Source organism: Pleurodeles waltl, chromosome 10 (genome assembly GCF_031143425.1).
Source record: "Pleurodeles waltl isolate 20211129_DDA chromosome 10, aPleWal1.hap1.20221129, whole genome shotgun sequence".
Classification (NCBI taxonomy): Eukaryota; Metazoa; Chordata; class Amphibia; order Caudata; family Salamandridae; genus Pleurodeles; species Pleurodeles waltl.
The window spans coordinates 1,008,336,273-1,008,351,778 of record NC_090449.1 but is presented as its reverse complement, the minus strand read 5'-3'; the positions used below and the strand labels follow the sequence as shown (position 1 = coordinate 1,008,351,778).

Sequence of the window (15,506 nt, the reverse complement as noted above, 5' to 3'; positions counted from 1 at the left end):
AAAGCAATTACTTTTTTTTTTAACCAAAAGCATGGCTCAGTAAAGAATGTGGGTACAGCAGGGGAACCATTCAAGGTTGTGATACAAGTGGAAAAAAAATATGCGGTGAAGTAAAGATTTACAAAACATTTAAATAGGCTACAAAGGAATGCTCCTTGAAATCCTAGCAGCAGCTGATCCAATGAGCAATACCGTGCTTGTGGAAAATAAAAGTAAATGTCAGGAGGGCCTGAGATTCTCTGTAAACATGAATACAGTAAGCAGCTGTCCAACAAATAAAATAGGAAGGGGGATAAGTCATGAATATTACTGGCATGCGTGGAACAGAGTCAACTCAACAGGCACCCAATTACGACAAAAAAGGAGGCCATCATTTTGAAACATATAGCATAATAGCAAAATCATTTCTACAGTACCACAAGCAGACATACTTTAGGTCAAAGGATTTACACTCTAGCCTGATCTGCAGCATATCTGAAGAGGAGGCTTGCTTCAAAAGACAATGACAATGAGGGTGTGCCATTACAGCAACAGTAGGTCAGAGTGGGAATTTATAACGAGACAAAAAGAAACACCAGGGGCCGCAGTACAGACGTGCACCAGGGGCGTAATGGGCATGTATTCCCGCTCTGCGCACCCCCGAGGACTTTGGTATTACAGAAGGGGCCGCAGACGCTTGTGCGGCCTCCTCTGTAACACTGATAAAGCTGGTGCACATATAGAACCAGTGCTATCACCAGAGGGTGTTCCCTCATTTGCATGGTGGGATGGCCCCATGCAAATGAGGGAATCCCTTTGCCTTTGCCCCACGCCATATTATAGAAGCAGGCTCACAGGCAAAGAAGCAGTCAAGGAGACTCAGTGACAGTGCGTCAACTAAAAGGTGGTGCATTGTTAGTGCGCCCCCTGATGGCAGCCCACTGGAGGGGGAAAGGGGTCCCATGGACCCCCCCAGACATCCCCTTGCAGGTGGATGCAGCCTACACAGTGAAACACGGAGCAGCTCTAAAGAAGCTGACCATTTTCCACATGAATGCGCTGTTCCAAGGGCATCGAGAGTTCACGGCTGCCCTGGGGGCAGCACATTCATGCTAATAAGGCGCATTTTCCATGTTTGCGCCAGGCACACCTTTTTAAAAGTGCACCTGCTGCAAACAACGAAAATGGCCTGTATGTGGGATACTGCACCGGTAATGACTGGCAACGCATCATGTTCTATATGACATATAGAGGAAACTCCCGTACCTCACTTACACAAATAACCAAAAATGCACAGATGAAGGGTGCTCTCACACAATTAAATAAGGAGGCACCTATAAAAGTATTGCCTAAACCATACTGAGATTTAATATCCGGGTGGGGGGGGTGGTCACATGTCAGAATACCAACAACAAAAATATTGTGCTACAATAATATCATAGACAGGATATTGTCTCCGAACTATCGTCAAGGTAAGTATACATGGAGAAGAGTAGATTTATTATTCTTAACCCCACATCTGTATACCTTGAAGATATAGTTATATTTGGAATAAAGTTTAGTAACTCTATGCTTACTTACCTATACTTGACTTCACATTATTTAAGTAGTAGGGTATTATATTTTTTGGATCATAATATTTAGCAGTCTATAATAGGGTACCAAACTCAGGGAGGAGGTAGTGTTTGGGCATATATGTGCTAAAGTGTCATTGATATTTGTAAAACCAAAACAGTATAAGTTGGTGATACATACATCAGTAATGCTTCTTTTTTTTACATGTTTTTACATGTTACGTACCTGAGGAAATGCGCTTTGGGCCCTTTCGTTTTAATTTTTCTGGGGTTGATAACATATCTACTGATGAGTTGTATGGTAAAAACAACTGCTATTTATACTTCCTGCTTGCTACAGGCCTGTGACAATATATGCAATAAAAATATGCTTTTATTAACGTCACAATAATTTGAGACCAGGTAGGGCCTTCTAAGGATGGAAGACATGTCAACACCAGTTAGACCAGAGACACAAGACAGTAATAATTAGAGAAATAACAACCTTTACCACCCCCTACCAAGGAAGGTGGGAGGGATCTAAAAAAATATGATTTAACACACACACACACACACACACACACACATTTTCCTTTTAGAGAAGAGTAAACATATCGGAGAATACTTACCTAGGATTAAGTTACCACTTGGCACCCGCACATTATTAAAATGTACTTCAAAATGGCCGCCATGGGGAGTGTCTGGAAAAAATATATATTATGGAACTTAACTTTAAGGACATTTATATTTCCTACACAAAGCATAGTTTATAAGACATTAGTTACTTTATTCACTAACGCATTAATATGTTTGTAGGTGTATTTTATTAAGCTGAGGGTGGCAGATTCAGATTGCATGCATCCAAATCCGATTTGAAACGCATGTCTTAACGAAGGGAAGCTACCTATGGATCTGAGATTTATATAGTGTTGTAAGCATAAAGTATTTATAAGGTTCTCTAGGAAGCTTACCGGGACTCAATTTATCTGGTTCTTATTGATGCATTTACGTACTCTTGAAGTCACTGCAAGTTTTTATCTGTATCAAATCTGTGACGAATACCAAATCTACTTTAAGAAATGAAGCGGATATCAGTAGAGAACTGAGTACTGTACACTTATGGAGAAAGTTCAATCTATACCACACTGTTTGGAAACACTGAAACTCTAATGAGAATACACCACAGAGTATTCAAAAGAATCTCCTAAGAACAATGTAGGGTCTATGCAAAAGCTGTAAAAAAAAGACACCGTTTGCTAAAAATAACCAAGATCTGAAGGTGCTAAAGATCATACTACCGGCACCCTTCATTGTGTGGTGAACACTTTACAGATAATCCTTCTTCTGAAGCAAAACAAGCATGATTACATAGCCGACCAGATGCGCACACACTTCCAAATTAAGTATAAATTATTGTGCTGACACAATCCCTAATAACTCAAGGCTGCATACACTCTTCCAAATTAAGTATAAATTATTGTGCTGACACAATTCTCCCTAATAACTCAAGGCTGCATACACAAGTTAGCATCTACTATGTAGAATCTTTCTCCAGTTGGAAACCTTTTCTGCAGAACCAAAAAGTTCTGTGGAGCATAATGAATACAAGTCAACTGTCACTCGTGAATGCAAACATTTATAACATGTTAAGTACCTCTACACAGCTGTGGTGCATTAGGAGCACACACAATTTGTAAACACTTACGATCATTAGCTGCACTCACACTGTTCAGAATTACGTAGAAAAGTAATATAGTAGTTACTTGCCACTATGTAAACTGTAAAACAAATTTGCACACTCATTGGATGATGTCATCAGTGATGTCAGTTAAGATGTCATCAGTGATGTCATAAAACATGTTATGAGCGATGTAATATGTGAAGTCATAGAAAGTGCATGGTGGGGCATAAGTCGTAGTCAGCCCTGCTAACTATAACTGGTGAATTTCTGTTTTTTTTTGTAAGTTCAAACCATTAATGTTGACACTGACAAAGTCACCTAACTATAATGTTATTTTATCATTTGGGTTTATCAGTGAAAAAAAAATAAAAAAAAATATATATATATATATATATTCTTATATATATATATACATACACACACCCATGCAGGGCCGCTCCCATGTGCTCAAAAGCTCATGTGCAAACCGGCTGTGCTAGGCATCTGCTGATACTACTAAGGGTGCCTGACCCCCTTGGGGGAAACATCCTGAACAACTAGATCTAAACCACTACTTGCCTCAACCACTACTGCTAAACAACTAAAAAGTCTCTACAACTAAGTACTGAACAACTACTGTCTAAACAAAAATTGTGCCTGAATAACAAATGCCTGAACAACTCATTTTAAGGTAAGGTTTTCTTTTTGTTTTTTATGGTTTATTAGTTGTTTAGAATATTTATATATATATATTAGTTGTTCAGGCAATTGTTATTCAGGCACATTGTTGTTTAGACAGTAGTTGCTCAGTTCTTTGACATTTTCTTTTGGGGCTCGGCTTCCTGGTAGAAGTGTCTGCAGCCAATCAGATCTCAGAATTAGATCTATGGGATCCGCTGCCCTACACATACAAATTTGGATTTCCTTTAATTTCTCCAAAACTACTGAATGGATTTACATCAAATCACAAAAAGCACACTTTGAACCAGAAGCAGCCTTTCTGCCAAATTTGGTGTCATTCTGTCCAGCGGTTCAGGCTGTAGTTGTGTTCAAAATTCCTATGGGAAACTGCATGGGGCTAACACATTTTGGGGACACCCCCCCCCCTTTTTTTCTCAGCAGCCCCTGGTTGACGGATCACCCCAAAACTTTAAAGACAGTACCTGAAGTGAGTGGCAGACTAGTTTTGAAAATTTAATGTATATTTGTCAATCGGCGCCAAACAAAAAACACTTTTCCTACGTAAACTAGTTCCTAACTTGCGACCGCCAGTAGGTGATATAATATATGTACACCTATATATACATATATATATATAGAATACATATATATATGTATATATATATATATGTACATATACATATATACACATACATATATGTATTCTTGAAATATTTTGTATAGTGCAGACATGCCACCTTTTAGTTACCTCAGTATTGTTTTGTGAAGGGGAGTACGACATTCAAACACTATTTAAAAAAAATACTTAATAGGGACTCGCTGAGCGTAAATGAAAATGACAGCCTTACACTGTCTTGGGCTTCTGCTGATGCCTCCACTGAAATTTTCTTCCAATGTGTTACTACTTGATACTATCAGAGCTCTTAGATAATATGCCAAATTCACTCTAGATGGGCTGTGAGCAGTGTGATCTTACCTTCAAACCCAAAAACCTTCAGTCCCCGGACGAGTTGCACCCCAGGGGTGTCCAGGGGTACAAGCATCATGCTGTGCTGTTTGTATCTGGTGAAAACAAATTGGAGGTTGAAGGCACTCAATTGCTTATAGCATAATGTTTGCACAAGTAGACAGCATTATCAGTGAATTAATAACTTTCATATTAAGACAGGCCCTGGTATTACAGCCATAACTCATAATTGGAAGTACCAGAAATACATTCTTCCATTTGCACAGCAATATTGGGTGCCATTGAAGAACTGCAAAGATTCAAGGATATAGGTACCCAGTTGCCCACCACATACGTTTCTGGAGAAATTTCCCAGGATCGAAGAAATTCCAAAATGTAATTGTGCTACATAAATTTCCAATTGACTTCTTCTGATAATCCTTCAAGGCCCTTGTTACATAGGTATTACTAGATTTGCTGATGATATTATGGGCATCCACAGTCTTATTAGTTCCTCATTAATTTATGTTAATTCTACTAAAGAACCAGACCTAAATACCTAACATAATACCTTTTATTTTTATGATATTTAAGTTGATCTTTATATTTAGTTCCTATAAAACTATGAAATGTATTATATTAACTAACGATCCACATTTTATTGTTCTTATAACTGCATTGCTTGTGCTAAAATGTAATAAAAGAATATTCAACAAAAAAAATAACAACACAAGGTGACACCAGGTTAGCCTGGAAATAAGGGGGTGCTTGTTTGCCTACAAGCTAATAAAATCCCATCAACGTTTTCCAGGTTGACCAACATACAAATAACCTCCACAAAATGAAATTATTTATAAAAGTGCATCAGTGGGTCGATGAGCACAGTTCTCCTAGAAATGCACCCCCTAGTGACTGCACAGGTGTTAACATGTCCATTATCCTAGGGCTATGCGCGAAACGGCCTGGGAGGCCAATAAATGACACTGAATAGTGGTGAAAATGCTGGGACAAATTTCATTTAGGTGAGGGTGCTGTTGTACAGTCAGAGATATAAGAACACGCGTTGATACAGTATCTCTGACCAACCTGCTACGAAGGCAACGCACAATGAGCATTCAAGGGGGAGCATTAGACTGGGTCACCTCCTTTTTTATCCAAGAACATTCAGTCAGTGAGAAGATCATCTTCCTCTACGAAGAATAAACTGTTGTCCCGTTTAGTTCACCTGGACTCAAATTTATGTTTTACATTGTTTAACTTGTATACCTCTCCTCTGGCAAGACTGATGCAGAGTTTCAGCTTCTTCCTTATGTTCTGCACCAAAGACACTCAAAGTGTAGTCGCGGTGTTTGATGAGACAGAAGCTGTACACAACTTTCATGTTTGTATGGTCTTGGTGATCCATTGCATATGCAAGAATGCACTCAAACTGAATGGGGATAAGATGGAACTTTTGAGTTTTGGCCCTCTGTAATGATTATCTGTAATCCTGCATGAAGGCAGGCTGAACTGGAAAGTTCTCCTGTACCGAAACACTCTGTCAAAAATGTAGATTTCATAACAAACAATGGACTCAATTTGTAAAAACAAGTGAATGCGGTTTCAATATCTTTCTTTTATTAATCTGATAATGCTCTGTGAAATACTTCCCAGGCTACCATATACAGGTACACAGGCTAGTGACCCAGCCTACCGTTCTCTCTTGCTTGGACTACTGTAACAAACTATAATATGGCTTTCAGACAAAATCATTACCCTTTTACAAAGAGTCCCTGAACTGGGCGGCTAGAATCCTGACCAGATTAAACACTATGATTTTATCTCCCAGGTGCTGGAGGCCAGTAAGAAAGAAACTAGAGTTCAAGATTGCGAGTATGACACACACAGACTTCTATAAGCAAGGCCTGGAGGTCTTTCTCTCCAAGCACCAAAGATACACCTCCACATAGACCCTGAAGTTCTGTTACTTGAGTCAATTGCAAGTGTACAGGTGGGAGGTCTTTCTCCTGCCTGGCGGCTAAGCTTTGAAACAGCATTACTTTATACTTACATGCAGAACCAAAACTTTTAATGTTCAACAAGTGCTTGAAGACCTGGCTATTCAAATAAGTTTACAGTGCTGGACTAGTGCCATAATACCATTTTGAGGCTATCTGTCTCATTGTAAAATATCAACATCAGTGCTTGAAATTGACTTTTGGAAGTGCAGTTACTCATTATGGCAGAGAACAGGTTTGCTGCTGTGACTTGAAACATCACCTTGAATGAATGAAACCTCAGTGTTTTGGGGAAAAGGGATATTCTGGCAGGGGTGGCAGCGCCTAGCCCCCCCTCCCCCCGCCAGCAGCAGAAGCTGCAAACCTTTAAAAATAAAATGATAATAAAAAAATTGTATTATCGTTTTATTTTTAAAGGGGTGAGGCCATGGGGGTGACGAGCACTGAGGGGAGAGCACAGAGCACTGTCCTCAGTGCTCATGTATGTTTGGCCGGCTGTCTCGGGCTGGCCAAACACACATGCGCACAGGGCTCTCTCCAACCCGGCACTGTGTTGCCGGGTGGGAACGAGCAGGCCCAGGCCCCTAGCCTGCATCGAAGCACCCAGCCAGGGTGCTCCTGCCAATCATAGCGTCATGACTGGCCACAGGGCAGGCTGGGAGCCTGAGCCTGGAGTGCGGCGGGGAGTGGCGGTGAGGTTCAGGTACGTTTTTTTTTTTTATTCCCCCTGCTCCCGCCACTTTGCCCAGCCACAACTGTGTACCGGATGGGGTTTGGGAGTTGTCTGGTGAGGCAAGAAGTGGGACTGCTCCCACAAATGCATTTTGAAAGGGAGAACCAAGCACTGTACTTTGGCTTCTGAGTGCAGCAGAGGAACAGGCACTCTTTAGAGAATCCAGAATCTACTGCCTTCTCTTTTTACTGTTCCCCAGTACACTCCAAGCCAAAATGTGACTTTATGCTTGGCTTCTGCTTTAAAACCGCTCTTCCGACCCATCTGCTAAGATGTCTTTAATAACTCCTCAGGCTAAAAGCAGTTTTTAAGATACTGTTTCTTACTAGGAGTGTCTGAATGATCTGGCTCAGTTTTGCCTCAAGGAACAGTGCCAGTGATGATTGGCTGAATACGTCACGAATGGCATGCGGCCACTTAGCAGCAACTTTAAAGTCTTAGGAAGGGCCAACTTGTAAAAGAACGATCACCTCGTATACGCATCCTCTACAAGCAGATGCCGTCCCTACACTGATCGTGCTGTAGACAAAACACTTATCCAACAGGAGGTAATTCTGAGATAATGGCAGGTGGCTCTCTCCTTGTCACTTAACAGTATCTCCAAACTTTCCTCTTACAACCAAGCTGAAGGGTTAGGACGTTGGTTTTTAATTGTTCTTAAAGTGTCGGTTATTCTGCACGCCACTTCAGCTAGACGAGCCTGATGAAGACTGAAAACCACTCACCTTCCCGAAGGAGGCCGGAAACCTGACCATGGTGCATCTGGGATCTCCAGGAGGTCAAGTCAAGGATTGGTCTTGATCGGAAGTCATTCTGCACTGAAATGGGAACCGGTCCTTATTCCAAGGAAGTGTGCCAGTCACCTTCAGGAAGAACAGGAATGCTTTTCCAGAACACTGCCAGACTTGGAAGGTTTGTCATGGGTGACTGCAATGAGTTCTGTGGTTGTGCTCCCATAACCCATATCCATCTCCGGCCGTACATCTTATATCTGAATCTCACCTACGTGCTCAGGACTGTCCTCCTGGATTTGAAGTTCTTTTCAGAGTGCAGGAAGGAAAAAGAGCCTGAAAGTACCCAGGGCACCTGTTCTCCTGTGCCATGACTGTGGTGATCCTTTTAGACGAAGCCATGTGATCCGAGTTTAAAGACAGAGTTTGGCTGTTTGATTTTACAGTCTATGCAGTTTTGCAATCTCTTTTTTAGGGACTCCAGTATAGAACATCATGCCCGTATCAGGTTTCGACAATACAGAGGCGTTGCTTAGTATAATGAACATATACAACGAGAATTTACAATTCCTTTTATTAGTTTCATTATATCAGGCTGCCCAACACTTACTTTGATGTAGAAGCATTTCCGGTCCGGCCCATAACTATGGCGATCTTGCAATTCGCAGTTCCAGCCCCTGAAAAAAAGTGCCTATCAATTAATGAATTCACAACCAGAAAAGCTAAAATGGTAGCATGCAAAATGTAAGGGCAAGTTAAGTTGGCGTGAACATTTGTTACATGAACAAAAGCATGCAATATTTGGTAGCACAGAATCGTGAAAATCCTCGTTGGAAACACTAAAAATGTGACTTGGTTTATATGAAATACCACATGTGCTATTTATCTGTGCAATAAATTTACTGGTAATCATTTTACCATCCTCGGAAGGACAGAAAGCTGTGACAGTCTTGCTGGTATTCATACTCATGACCTGCAAACCACAGCAGATCTGTGAAAAGCATTACCTCTCAGGGCCTCCTTGCCAGCGGGTAAACAATATCCCCAAAGAGGACCACGTTGCTCAACAGAATTGTTTATTTTACTCACATTGTCTGTATCTGCAATGGTCCTGAGGAGGGAAGTATGATATAAGGTCTACATTGTTGCTTGTAGAACCAGAAGACCTGCACTCAGTCTCTACATCTTCACTCACCTGCATTGTCTGATCCCTGTAACACAGTTGCCAGGGCCCACAAAAGCTAGTAGAAACAGGTTAACATGCTTAATAATAAGTGATATGTACAGAACTTGGACGTTTACAATCAGGACAATTTTTTTTCTTTTAATATTTGCATCTACTCTAGGGGTGCACGAAATTCACAAGTGTCACTGGATATAATGCACTTGTAATACGGTGGACGGGACATCAGTGCCATTTTTTACAGTATAACCCGTCCACTAAATTCTAAATCAGGCCCTTAGGTCCTAATTCATATTTTGGTGGATGGGATTAACTCAGTCAGAGTGACCGAGTAAATTACTCCATCCCCACAACAGAGTCCCCAACTGCCAAATTTAGAAATGCCAGAAACTCCACTCCAAAGAAAGGTGTCTGTCTACTCCACCGGTTTTGAAGGTTTGCCAGTAAAGCAGTGTAAGAGGCAAGAGTGGACAACAAATTGGCCAATCACTGTTGATAGCATCCTGTTGTGTTTGCACATGGTACTGAATATCACCAATCCTAATGAAAACGTTTACACATTATCTTCAGACACCACCCAGGAAAACCGAGAACCGCTGCAATTGCTTTTCATTGGGAAGGCTTTAGTCTTGGAATATGCTGAGTGAAGTATCAATCGACAAATGGACACATCATCAGAAGTTGTACCGCTGGAGTTGAGCTTGTGTCATTCCCAGCTTTTGTTTCGGAAGAGTTGAAGAGTCTGGATTTGGAATTTTAGAAGCAACTGACATTAAGGGAACTGATGCGGAGATTAAAGAAACCAATGCTGAACCTGAGTGTACTATGGCATCATGATAGCTTAGGAGGCTGCGTTGATGGCTAGGGTGGCAAACATACTCAAGAAGGGTTGCACAAAGAGAAACCCAACTGCTGCTGAAATAGGATCTGCAGAAAAGCCTACAAAACAATGACTGGTTCAGATGGCAAGCAAGGCCCGCCTTTAAGACCTATTCATTTTCTTGCCGTGGTATGCAGAGGCGAATGCTTTTACTACGTATGTTTTTGTTCCTCTGTGATCTGGTACAAGAGTCGTTTCAGCTCTGGAGGGCGATCAAGACTTCCTTTTTAGGCTTCAGAGAAATTCTGCATTTTTTAACACAAAATCCCGTAGGAGAGTACTGATCAGTGCTCGGCTGCAAAAATTAGTGTTGGTGTTGAGCTCTGTAAAACACTGGTACAAATTAGGCAAACTCAGAGCCTCAAATGGTTAATTTCACTTACAAATAAGTCCTATTGCTGACAGAATAGCTATCATTGTACAATTTGTTTCTCGCTTCCTTTTTTCTCAGTATGATTTTTTTCTCTCATTTGATTGGAACATGCTGCTCACGAACGATCATAAGTTTGTCTGGCTCAATTCAGGGGGATACACACTACAGTTTTACATATAGATAGAATGTTTAAGGGTTGGGAAGTTCTCTGTTACATTGTACTAGTTCAAATCCTGCATTTGTTTTGTTATGAAAATCTCAATAAAAAACAAAACACGAGCAAACCGTATTTAAATTAAGCATTTATTCAAATACATCCTGAAAATTGCTGGGGAATGAATAGGCGCTATAGGTGGAAAATCAAGGGTAAACATGAAACACAAGTCAAGTATGTGAATGTTACACGAAACACAGCTCTTGGTAGGGTATTTGGCCCAGACAGTCTTTGTTGGCTTCCAGCGGCAACTGGTTGATATAGGCGAACTAGGTGGCTGCCAATACGGATGTCAAATTTGAAGTGCCGGCTGCACAGTGGCAGCTGTTGGCAATAAGTCCACGGCTGCCTCAATAGTTCTCCAATATTACATTGTGTGTATTGGGGGAAGATCACTTGTGGTCTGAGCGGTTATAGAACTCACCTCCGGAAAAAGAAGATTGCACGGGATGTAAACAGAAGTGCAAATCTAGTTCACTTCTTTGTACACTGCAAAAATCACAGACTGGTGGACATACTTAGCAACTTCTTTTGGTATTGGTTATCAAACCTGCAACCATGCAGTACATTATATAAAGATTACAGGCCAGATGTAGAAAGCATTTTGCATGGTGCAAACTGCAAAATGCCTTTTGCGATGTACATTCACAATTTGCGAGTCGGTACCGACTCGCAAATTGTGAATGCGGCTCGCAAATAGGAAGGGGTGTTCCCTTCCTATTTGCGACTCGCATCGCTATGCTAAATTGCTTTGTGACCGCGAATGCGGTCGTAAAGCAATTTGCAGTTACCACCAGTGTCACACTGGTGGTAACCCATTCGCAAAAGGGAAGGAGTCCCCATGGGACCTCTTCCCCTTTGTGAATGTTGCCAATAAGGTTTTTCCAATGGACCACTGCCTGCTCTGAAAAACTGAAACCAAAAGCTTTAGTTATTTTTTTTATTTTGCAACTCGTTTTCCTTTAAGGAAAACGGGATGCAAAATAAAAATAAAAAAAATGCTTTATTTAAAAAGCAGTCACAGACATGGAGGTCTGCTGACTTCAGCAGGCCACCTACCCTGTGAGTGCAGGGACTCGCTATGGGGTCGCAAAATGCGACCCACCTCATTAATATTAATGAGGTGGGTCTTTGCGACCCCATAGCGACTCGCAGTCGATGTCTGAGACACCATACTGCATCCGAATTTGCGAATCGGAAATTGCGAATCGCACTGACTCGCAATTTCCAATTCGCAAAATCGGAAATTGCTACATCTGGCCCTAAGTTACTTGTTATTCAGAAGTTGGCCATCCTCCCATCCCTCTGAAAACAGAATCCTTGATTAATGACTTGTTGCAACTATCTCTTACTCAACGCATTCTATTCCAAAAGTGTGATGATGCTGAAACTTTTCAGCCCACATGGGATGAATTTTGCATATGATATGATAAAATACTAACTGTCCACAGATACTGACTAGTAGAAAGGCGTCCGAAAGTAAAAGCAAGAAAAGATAGATAAACCTGTGAAGAACACAAAATACTTTTAGAATGACTTTCAAATGTACATACTTTGATTTACAGTTTGGAGGACAAGTGCTCTCACTAATCTGATTAATATCCTGCCTGCTTTATTAGAAGACTATTGTATCCTAATGCGTTTGTAGTTAGGCGGACGGGGCAGCCCTCATACTCATGATGGGGTAACCAGTTCACCAAACTCTAAATCAGGTTCTTTATCTTCTACTGTAAATCTCAACCAAGCAGAAGCTAAAAACGTAGGTAAAAAAAGATCCATAATTTAGATTACATACAGTTTTTGGTACAAATATTGTGTTCTGTGTAAGTACTATTTTGCATGCCATACTTTTCGTTGATGTAGCTATATTCTATTTAACATATTTCTAACTATAATGTCTATTGAAAAGTTGATGCTGTGAAAAAAACACATGCATCATTGGCTCCCCTATATACTAACAAATATGCTTTTTAGAGGTGTTGATTTTAAAATCCTTACATGTGAAAGAGAAAGCCAACATTCTTGCTGTGAGCCAGACAAGCAGACTTGCCCACATCAGCCCCACTCCTGTTTCCCATTTCACTCTTGCAGACACTGATCAGTTTTAGAAACGTTAGTCCAAATAAAGACTTTTCTACTGAAGACATGAATTCACACGAAGTGGCCTGTTTCATCTCAAGAGAGGAAATGCTTCCACTTAAGTTTGACATTTTATAGGTTCATGGAAAACATGTGCTTAAAGTTGTTATTAGGTATCGTGTATCTGAAATGTGGTTCACAGATGTAGAGTTTCTTTTAATGTTTCAGGCCGTAAAATATCAGATGTAGACAATTATAAACAATTTACTTAATCTTGGAGACATCTCTTTGTTTAGAACCACTTCTGGAAGGAGAGTAAATAGACTGTCTTCAGTTCACATAAAATGTAGACTTTGATGTAATATCTATTAAACAGTGTCACATAGCAGATTTGCAAAATGCTGCTGGAAATATCTGATCTAGTAGTTTCCACAGACCCAATAACCTACAGATCAGACACATAGAGGTCTGGTGTAGATAGTTTTATGGCCAGCCGGCTTCTGTCTATGCTTCTTTGCAGTGATGGCCCTCAGTACTTTGTACTGGTGCAACCCCGCAGTTGGGATTACACGAGCATTCAAAAGCTTTCCAAAGAGGTCGGCCCCTGTGTGCCTGTCCACAGGATAGTTATGTAGTCTGTGGCTGGGTGGGTCCAAATAACAATGATCTATTTTGTAATGGCCTCTTCTCAATACTTGAACACCCACAGAATGAACAAGAACAGCATGTCCTTGAGTGACATCAGCAAACCATCTGGATGCTAAGGTCACTCATTTAAGTGAGAATGGGGGTCAGATCTTGCATATTCTCTAACTCAGTGGTTCCCAACCTTTTGACTTCTGTGGACCCCCACTTTATCACTAATGTAACCCAGGGACCCCCACTGAATCATCATTGGAGTCCGGGGACCCCCCACTGAGTCATTACTGGAAGTTTGGGACCTAATTTGTCAATATTTATTAATATTTTTAAATTTTCTAAGCAGTTGCGGACCCCCTGAGATGGCTCCGCGGACCCCCAGGGGTCCCCGGACCAAAGGTTGGGAACCACTGATCTAACTCATCCACTTACACATTCATTTCAGTGAGTTAAGCACCCATTCTTGATATATCTATGTGACTACAATATCACTTAATGCTGTAACTGTAGATGTCCTGTCAGTGATGAAAGCTTGCACTAGTTTTCCCTGCTGATTCTGTTCTGCGGGGAATGGATGGTTGCACTTGTGTTCTGTGAGAGAGGGAAGCTTGCTTTGCTATACTGCCATGCTGTATCTGTTGTATCAAAAAGCGAAGCTCTGCTGCCGCCCGGTTTTACACGTCCTGTGATTTAGAACGCTTGTGCTGTTGCTGCCCTAGCTCTACCTGCCTCTGAAGGAGGGAAACTTGCACAGTTTCTGTCGAATGTGTAGCTGTTCTATGAAGAAGGAGTTCCACATCTTATTAAAAAAACACAAAGGCTATACTGAATGCACTTAAATAAAGTTTTCTATACGCCAGGGACTGTATACTTCTGAGGAAGATGCCTGAACCCAAGTGTATAGAATAGAGAAACAGGGACCCTCCAGTTTTCAATCTTTTTTTAGAGAGATACCAGTAAAAGATATATTTTTAGCTCACTCACACACAGTTTTAATACATGGTTTAACAAGGGGGGAACATGAATGTTGCTAACAACATAATTTCAAGCAAACTATCCCACAACTAGAAGACCGTGCAGCCAGTGAAGGGGTGTACTCCTGGGGGCTTCTTACTGATAGATGGGGAACCCATGATGAGGCTTGGATACAAGACAGGGAGGGGTCATTTCCCTATATGAGTACTTGAATGTAAGGTAATTCCTTAAGAGGTTTCTTACAAGATGTTTGCGCTTCTTGTAAGTTTATGTCAGTTTACAAGGAGCATACAGTAGTCATGTAACCCCTCTCACTCCATCTTTAATGTTTACATAGCTGTGTTGTGTCTTTCCTGTATTTGTGAGAGATTTGTGTGAGATTTATTCTGCTACACTCAGCTGTCTGTTACTTCTTTGTGTTAAGGAAGGTTGTGCTGCTGCGATCCATATTTCACCTTTACGGTGTTGTAAGGTTTGACATAAAACTTCCCACTACACAGTGTTATGCACTTTTATGTAACATGAACATTACCCATTAATGTTGCAGCATTTTACACAAACTCACAAGATTACAAACAAAATTTGGAGACTGCAAAAAAAAAAAATCAATAACATTCTGATTGAACCATGTAAGAAATTGGGTTACTGATTGAGGGGATGAAACCCTACTCAAGCAGGAACCACAATCCTTGTCACAGGCAATCCCTGAATTACCCTGTGCTCAACCCTTGGGTAGTTTGGAACAGAACAGACTTAACTCATAGGCACTGTTCAAAGTATTTCTGCAACACTTCAAACAGTAACACAGGGAAGACACACTACAAATATATCCCGCACCAGATTAGAAAGAAATCAATGGCTTTAATAAATAAGACAAGACCAC

At 40.9% G+C, this 15,506-nt stretch overlaps 1 protein-coding gene across 1 annotated transcript in view; it reads right to left on the bottom strand.

Moving 5' to 3' along the window:
- ACAD11 (acyl-CoA dehydrogenase family member 11) overlaps positions 1-15,506 on the bottom strand; it is a 269,487-nt gene that overhangs the window by 38,847 nt on the left and 215,134 nt on the right. The window contains exons 14-16 of the mRNA XM_069211890.1: positions 8,891-8,957; positions 4,850-4,935; positions 2,162-2,233 (exon numbers count right to left, since the gene is read on the bottom strand). Of these exons, the coding sequence (XP_069067991.1) occupies positions 2,162-2,233; positions 4,850-4,935; positions 8,891-8,957 (225 nt within the window). The remainder of the gene's footprint in view (positions 1-2,161; positions 2,234-4,849; positions 4,936-8,890; positions 8,958-15,506) is intronic.